Below are 8746 nucleotides of genomic sequence, written 5' to 3' on the forward strand. Positions count from 1 at the left end.
GAATACTTGGGCCTACTGTGCTGCTGTACTTCATTTTTCTCATTATGGTTGTGGTAGCTATTTGTTTTATTTATATTTCTCTAGTACTACATACAGTATATTAAGTAAAATGTGTTGCTTGATGAATACTTGGGCCTACTGTGCTGCTATACTTTATTTTTCTCATGGTTGTGGTAGCTATTTTTGTGTTATTTATATTTCTCTACTACTGTACATATTAAGTAACATTTGTTGCTTGATGAATACTTGGGCCTACTGTGCTGCTGTACTTAATTTTTCTCCTTATGGTTGTGGTAGCTATTTGTGTTATATTTCTCTAGTACTACATATTAAGTTCAATTTGTTGCTTGATGAATACTTGAGCCTACTGTGCTGCTGTACTTTCTCATTATGGTAGCTATTTTTGTGTTATTTTATATGTCTCTAGTGCTGCATATATTAAGTAAATTTTTTGAATTGCCATGAAAATATGTTTTGATATATTGCAAATTAATTTATTGAATTAGAAAGCGTCATTTACAACACCTGTGACGAGAGCATATATGGGCACTTAGGTGAAATTGATTGGACAAAAATGTCGGGTTGAGAGACTGGCTGTGAAACAGTTCTTGACCACTTCTTACGCAACACTTGAGTTTATTTTTTCTTTATAGCTTTGTATGAGGTGGCGGCGACTTGTCCAGGGTGTACACCGCCTTCCGCCCGATTGCAGCTGGGATAGGCTCCAGCACCCCCTCAGACCACGAAAGGGACAAGCGGTAGAAAATGGACGGATAGGCTTTGTATGCAGGTAGTTTTGTTCACCTTGGATGGACTGTTGGAAAGACCTTTTTTGCAAATCGCAATTTTTTGAGAAACTTAAAATTGGAGTCGGAAGTGCGTTTGAAAGTGCACCACCTGTCCTGCTCAGACCACGGCCTTTTGGTTTAGAACCTGGGAAAGCCAGATAGTCCATTCTCTTTGATGTAAGCTACATGGGTCTAAAAGTAGCTAAGCTACAGGAAAATGTAGTTAAGCTACTACATATTATGTTACATTACATATACCGGTACGCACAGTTTGTAAAACCTTGGAAGTTTCTCTTAGAGAGCGACTCCCATTGACAGTTAGCCGACTTATTTAGTTAAAATCCATTAAAGGGGAACATTATCACAATTTCAGAAGGGTTAAAACCATTAAAAATCAGTTCCCAGTAGCTTATTTTATTTTTCGAAGTTTTTTTCAAGATTTTACCCATCACGCAATATCCCTAAAAAAAGCTTCAAAGTGCCCGATTTTAACCATCGTTATATACACCCGTCCATTTTCCTGTGATGTCACATAGTGAAGCCAACACAAACATGGCGACATTAGCTCGGATTCAGACTCGGATTCCAGCGGCTTAACACTGTCTGATAAGATAATTACTAACAACTATGAACTAGGTTTACAGCATATGAAATACATTTGGCAACAACATGCACTTTGAGAGTGCAGACAGCCCATTTCAGGCACGCTAAGAACATATATTTTTCCACGATTTCAGCCCTCAGGTTAACCATACCTAAATAGACACAAAATACTGCATTACACAAGACTACCCGAATGTACTCGAATGATTGAAAGAAATAAATGTTTTTAAGCTAAATTATTGGTAAACACAGTTTATGTATAATTTACGTAAAACCGCGAGTAATGAATAAAGTTTTCATCAATTAATATATTCTGTAGACATACCCTCATCCGCTCTCTTTTCCTGAAAGCTGATCTGTCCAGTTTTGGAGTTGATGTCAGCAGGCCAGGGAAGCTAGGGTCGATATTTTTCTCTTGATCATCTTCGGTGGCATAAGGGACAGTGTGAGCCAAGACATCCAGGGGGTTTAGCTCGCTCGTCTGCGGGAACAAACTGCCGCCATTGCTTGCCGTGCTACCGAGGTCCTTTGTCCCTGAATTGCTCAAATACTCCGGCAGATTCAATGGGGGTCTGGCGGCAGATTTCTTTGACTTTATCGTTGGAAATGCATCTGCTTTGAGTGTCGCAGGATATCCACACATTCTTGCCATCTCTGTCGTAGCATTGCTTTCGTCGGTAAAGTGTGCGGAACAAACGACTGACCATTTTGTTGGCTTTCCCCACACCCTCGTATTTTGAACAAATTTTGTCCAATTTCTTGCCACTTTCGCATCTTTGGGCCACTGGTGCAACTTGAATCCGTCCCTGTTCGTATTGTTACACCCTCCGACAACACACCGACGAAAGTGAGAAAATGGCGGATTGCTTCCCGATGTGACGTCATCGCTCCGAGAGCGAATAATAGAAAGGCGTTTAATTCACCAAAATTCACCCATTTAGAGTTTGGAAATTGGTTAAAAAATTTAAAAAAAAGGTATTTTTTCTGCAACATCAAGGTATATATTGACGCTTACATAGGTCTGGTGATAATGTTCCCCTTTAAAAACGTGTTCTTGTCTATAGGATTGTGAATGATAGACAATTCCAAAATAAAGTACAGTTCCCTTTTAATGGTATTCTCATTTGTATCTTTTTAAGTCAATACGCTCATATACCTCCAGGTGCCCCCCCGCCCCCACAACTTGTAAATATTGTAAAGATCCAGTCAAACGGTTTACCATAGTTTTATTGACAAGTTCCGTTTTTGCTGATGATTTGTCTCTCAATAGAGGGGTGCACATTTAGTTACACCATCCTTTACGTGCCACCTTCACCTTTTGTGTCCCATGCATTCTGTTGGGGGGAAAAAATAAAATCCATGAAATAGAGTACAGTATTTGTGTATTGTACGTATGACAATACTGCAACATGGGAGAATGTGTGTACGGTACATAAAACAAAAGAACACTGCCGAGCGAGACATGCCTGTTGCGCTGGCAGAGGACACACAAATTGGGGTAGGACGCTCCATCAGTGCCACACACCGGGTCCAACTCTCTGGTGCAGAAACCTTCTTCGAACTGCTCACAGGCAGTCTGGACAAAAACAAAAAATTAGAGCTGTGAGCAGTGTTGAAAGGGCTCTTGCACATCTCGCCGTACCCTTCTAGTGGGGAGAAAACAAGTTTATGATCATCTGAAGCAGGCCTGGGCAATTATTTTGACTCGGGGGGCCAAATTCAGAGAAAAAAATAAGTGTCTGGGGGCCGGTGTATCCATATATACGTTAGCCTGTTTTTTCCTGACCTATTTCATCCCTACAAGCCTGTTTCGCAGGTTTCCCTGCGCTTCAAGGTATTTTTTTTTTTTTTTTTTTTTTTTTTAAGACTAATGACTGGTTTGCAAAAAATATTTTTTACCCCAAATAGGTGAAATTAAATCTCCCACAGCACACTAGACCAGTGTTTTTCAACCTTTTTTGAGCCAAGGCACATTTTTTTTCATAAAAAAAATACGGAGGCACACCACCAGCAGAAAAGGTTAAAAAATTAAACTCCACCAGGTTGTCGTGCTTTATTTTGAGTTTGTTGTTGTTTCCTGTGTATTGCTTTAGTTCCTGTCTTGCGCTGTTATTTTGGTGACCCTTCCTGTTTTGTTGGTGTTCTCCTGTAGCAGCTTCACGCCTTCCTTTGAGCGCTATTGCCCGCCCCTGCTTTGTTTTCGCAATCAAGACTAAGTTGTGCGTACGCTATCCTTCTTTGTGGGGACATTGTTGATTGTCATGTCATGTACAGGATGTGCTTTGTGGACGCCGTATTTGCTCCACACGCTGTAAGTTTTTGCTGTCGTCCAGCATTCTGTTTTTGTTGACTTTGTAGCCAGTTCAGTTTTACTTTTGTTTTACATAGCCATCCCTATGCTTCAGAGCCTTTTCCTAGCGGGACTTGCCTTTTGTTGATTTTTGGTTTAAGCGATACATACCTTTTTACCTGCACGCTGTGCTCTGCCTATTGGGATCACGACAAACCATCCTCGACGCGTTCGGACTTCTACAAAGCAATGAACTACCTGCTGCCACCTACTGATATGGAGTATTACATGGTTACCCTGCCAAGCTCTACACAGCACAGGCACTAGACAACGGCACATTATTTTGACTATTGATTTTCAAAAAATATTTTTTGGACCAATTAGGTGAAGTTGCATAATTTCCCACGGCACACCAGGCAATATATCACGGCACACCAGTGTGCCATGGCACAGTGGTTGAAAAACACTGGTCTAGAGCTCGGTAGAGTAACCATGTAATACTCTTCCATATCAGTAGGTGGCAGCCGGTAGCTAATTGCTTTGTAGATGTCAGGAACACGTGTGAGACAACGATGGTTTGTCGTGATCACAGCAGGAAGCAGCGTGCAGGTGAAACTATCTAATGCTGCTGGGTACGGTGTGGCGCAGTTGGGAGAGTGGCCGTGCCAGCAACCTGAGGGTTCCTGGTTCGATCCCCACCTTCTACCAACCACGTCAAGTCCGTTGTGTCCTTGAGCAAGACACTTTACCCTTGCTCCTGATGGGTTATGGTTAGGACCTTGCATGGCAGCTCCCGCCATCAGTGTGTGAATGTGTGTGTGAATGGGTGAATGTTGAAATAGTGTCAAAGTGCTTTGAGTACCTAGAACAGGGGTGGGCAATTAATTTTTACCGGGGGCCGCATAAGCAACCCGAGCACTGCTGGAGGGCCACACAGACAATATTTCAATTAAATTTTGCTCAATATTGGACCGGATGTGGCCTGCGGGCCGCAGAATGCCCAGGTCTGACCTAGAAGGTAGAAAAGCGCTATACAAGTATAACCCATTTAATGCTTAAACCAAAAATAACCAAAAAGGTGTGTGCCCCTAAGATAAATAATAATTTCATTTAACCTAACTTAATTTTATACAAAAGCAGATTGCTTTTGATGGTTTTATTTTTAACACTGTCTTATACAACACTTCCTGATGTATAATACAATGCAAAAATGTCCATTTCTGTCACTTTATTCTGCATTATCCAACATTTTTCCCTATCAGATTTGGACAACCATCTGTTAAAAATAGTTTTTAAATCATATTTTATATTGTTTTTTATATTGGTTTTATATGCAATTATTTTTTGTTTTTATTCAGTCATTGGTGGAGCTAAGGATAATATTTGAATATTGTTTTTAATATTGCTGTGCAGCACTTTGGAAACATTTTTGTTGTTTAAATGTGCTATATAAATAAAGTGGATTGGATTGTCACACTTGCCAGCTTGTCCCATTTCAGTCCTAACATGTCCAAACACGCATTTACCTATGTGAACAAGTCATTACTTGTGGTTGTCTCTTTAATTGACTGCATGGCTGCCAGCTCCTCCGTGATTTGAAAGTCTGCAGTTATCCCACGTAAGAAGATGAGCAGCTGGGCGGTGTTACGTACATCGCAGCTCTCATCCAAAGCCAGCGAAAAACAAATCAAAGTTTCCGGGCATGTCAGCGCAACGGAGTCCAGTAAGCACTCCTTAATAAACTCTGTCAGAAAACACCTTACTTTTTCTGGCGATTTTGTGAGAAATTATGAAACTTGTCCTGACAGCTGCATCTTTGGGGGTGTGAAATTTGTCAAAAAGTCCTTGTTGGGTTTGCAGTTTTACCATCAACGCATCAGCCTCCCTTGCGCGCTCTACATCAGACAGATTCCGGTATTTTCCCTCGTGCAGTGGCGATTCAAATGATATTCTTTAAACAGAGCAACCTGTGTACCACACATTAAGCACACGGCTTTACCTTTAATTTCTGTAAAGAAATACTTGGCAGTCCATGTCTTGTTGGAAACACGGCATTCGTCATCAACTTGTCGCTGTGCACCTTCACTCACAGGTTACACCCGGACATATGTCCATAAATAACACTTTTCAAAATAAAAGCAGCACAGTTTTATTGCACGCACGACAGATGTTTTTTAAACTTTATTTTGTAATTTGTGATTGCCGCTGTTCACATTCACTCACAATCACACGCGCATACGTCCACACGGAAGTAATACAAATAACGCTTTTCAAAACAAAAGCAGCACCGTTGCATTGCACACTCGGCAGATACTTTTTTAAATTTATTTTGTAATTTATGATTGGCCTCTCGCGGGGCCGGACAGGGACGCACAAAGGGCTGGATGTGGCCTGCGGGCCACAGAGTGCCCAGGTCTGACCTATAAGGTAGAAAAGCGCTATACAAGTATAACCTATTTAATGCTTAAACCAAAAATAACCAAAAAGGTGAGTGCCCCTAAGATAAGGAGAAGGCTATTCAGAACGAAACTAAAACTGAACGGGCTACAAAACAAACAAACAGAATGCTGGACGACGGCAAAGACTTACACCGTGTGGAGCAGACAGCGTCCACAAAGTGTCATGTCTGTGTGACCATGTTTTGTATTAGTCTATGTTTTGTTTAGTTATTGGACTCTTTAGTTTCTGGCTTTTCACTCCCTTGTCTTGTTTCCATGGTTACCCATTAGTTTCACCTGTTCCACGTTTGGACTCCTTGTGCACTCTTGTTTGTCACCATAGCAACCCATTAGTTTTCACCTGTCACGTCACGCACCTGTTTCACGTTTTGAGTCACGCACCTGTTTTCATTAATCATGTCTGTAGTATTTAAGTTCATTGTTTTCAGTTTGTCGGCCTGGCGACATCTCGCATTTATGCTCTTCATACCCCTGTCACACTCTGTTAACCACTGCGCACTTCATGCCATGTCCAAGTAAGTTTTCTTTATTCATGCCATAGTTTGCAAGTTTTGTTTCTTTGTTCATAGTTTCTGCCGTTGTGCAAGTTTTGTATTTATAGTCAAGTTTTGTACTTCCGCCCTTGTGCGCGCCTTTTGTTTGCATCCTTTTTTTGTAGTTATAGTGTTTAAATAAATCATGTACTCCCCTTCACGCCACGTATGGTCCAAATCTTTTGCACCTTGGGAGAACAAACCACGCCACAGTCCTAGTCCTGACACAAAGTACATTCAAACATAATGTCGCCACAAAAGGAGGATAGCAACAACTTAAATAGTCTTGATTGCTAAAACAAACCAGATGCGGGGAATAGCTTTTAAGGAAGACATGAAACTGCTACAGGATAATACCAAAAAAAAGAGAAAAAGCCACCAAAACAGGAGCCCAAGACAAGAACTAAAACTATACGCACGGGAAAACAGCAAAAAACTCAAAATAAGTCAGGGCGTGATGTGACCGTACACCTACTTTGAGACAAGAGCTATAGTGGTTGTGGTTTATAATAATATCCAACAATTGCGAGGAAGACTGTCAATATCGGCTGCCGAGTTTCATTTTATGTTTTCTGCTGGTGGTGTGCCTCGGGATTTTTTTCAATGAAAAAAAAAAAGTGCCTCGGCTCAGAAAAGGTTGAAAAACACTGGTCTAAGGCTCTGCCCACATGGCGCCATTGGAGCCAATATCGACGTGTACCCACTAGCAGTCAGACATTTAACCCCTCGTACATGTTAAGGCGATCAAATCATCTAAAGTGAAGTAGACCGTTTGATGGCATGGAACAGTTTTTACCGTCAGGCTCCGCCCACTATGAGACGGTACGATCATCTGGCCCTTCAGGGTGTCATTATACAATCAGTGTATGACCTTGTTATTCAAGTTGTGTTTGGAGAGTCTCAAAAGGCTCTGCCCACACCTAAGGGCATATTTTGACACATTGAGAGAAGAAATGCTGGTGGGGTATTGACAATTCTAGTACATTGTAATGAAGGCCTTTGGGCCAAGGAGCGACCACAAATCCCTCCTTAATCAAATGTTATAATAGGGTAAACAGTATGTTTGCCAACATTTAAATAGAGAGGTCTTCTCACCTTTACGCCTTCATCTTGAACTTTTACATCTTCTGAAGCGCCAACTTGCTGAGTTGTGACTAAAACAAATAATTCCAGACAAAATGTCAGACATTAGTAAGCAACCCATAAAAACTAGTACTTAAAAGATACTGACATGACCATATTCAAGTTAATATTGGGTTATATAATAATTTAAATCTATGGTGAGTGTTAGAATCATTTTAGTGTTTCAATGAGTTCCCGGCGAGAAGCCAAAACATGTCTTTGAACCTACCAAGAAGAAAGCTTGTAAAACTCCACTGTGTGAGGGGGGAAGCAACATGAAGGTGTTCTGGTTCTTTCATGTATTGTAATCAATAGAAAGATTGTTTTGACCCAAGAACTACAAAAGCGAAGAGGAAGCAGGACCAGACACCCCTCCAGGCACCGCTTGTTTGAACTGGTTTACGACCTTTTCTTACAACTGTTCTGTAATCAAAAGCAACGCTGTTTACGGCCCCCCTCCCTTAGAAACAGCTGTTGCCATGTGGTCAGGGAAGGTCCAAATAAAAGAAGGAGGCGTGCAATCTTTTAGCAGAGCGTAATGACACTGTACAAGGGTACAGATGTACAAGTTTCTCCTCATTGAGCCAAATTGAATTCTGATTATTTGCTTCTTGTCCTGTTTAATAGATGTCAGTGTTTGAACCTGACAGTGAGGACATTTTACATTTAAAATTACAAAAGAATATGTTTGACGCCACTGGTTCCACATCTTAACGCTTGATAAAAAAACACGATGGATGAAAGAGACAAAGATGTAAATAATGTAGGCAATGATCATTTAGTGTGTTTCAGGGTTAAAGTCTGTTGGGAAGACTGGTACGTGACGAGAACGCTGGCTCCAATAATCGATAGATGGGAGCTATAAATGAAAGAGCAGACTTCATTACATAATCGAGAAATACTTTGAAATGTTTGAAATGAAAATGGCCAAAGGATAAAAAAAGTAAGGCA

General features: G+C 40.9%; 2 protein-coding genes across 4 annotated transcripts in view; both read right to left on the reverse strand.

The window, feature by feature from the left end:
* LOC133611214 (uncharacterized) overlaps positions 1-8746 on the reverse strand; it is a 261184-nt gene that overhangs the window by 121619 nt on the left and 130819 nt on the right. The gene's annotated exons all lie outside the window — the stretch shown is intronic.
* Positions 2601-8746, reverse strand: part of LOC133611930 (trypsin inhibitor ClTI-1-like) — a 9927-nt gene continuing 3781 nt past the window's right edge. The window contains exons 2-4 of the mRNA XM_061969111.2: positions 7769-7827; positions 2858-2967; positions 2601-2725 (exon numbers count right to left, since the gene is read on the reverse strand). Of these exons, the coding sequence (XP_061825095.2) occupies positions 2674-2725; positions 2858-2967; positions 7769-7827 (221 nt within the window). The 3' untranslated portion in view covers positions 2601-2673. The remainder of the gene's footprint in view (positions 2726-2857; positions 2968-7768; positions 7828-8746) is intronic.

Source organism: Nerophis lumbriciformis, linkage group LG08, assembly GCF_033978685.3.
Source record: "Nerophis lumbriciformis linkage group LG08, RoL_Nlum_v2.1, whole genome shotgun sequence".
Lineage (NCBI taxonomy): Eukaryota > Metazoa > Chordata > Actinopteri > Syngnathiformes > Syngnathidae > Nerophis > Nerophis lumbriciformis.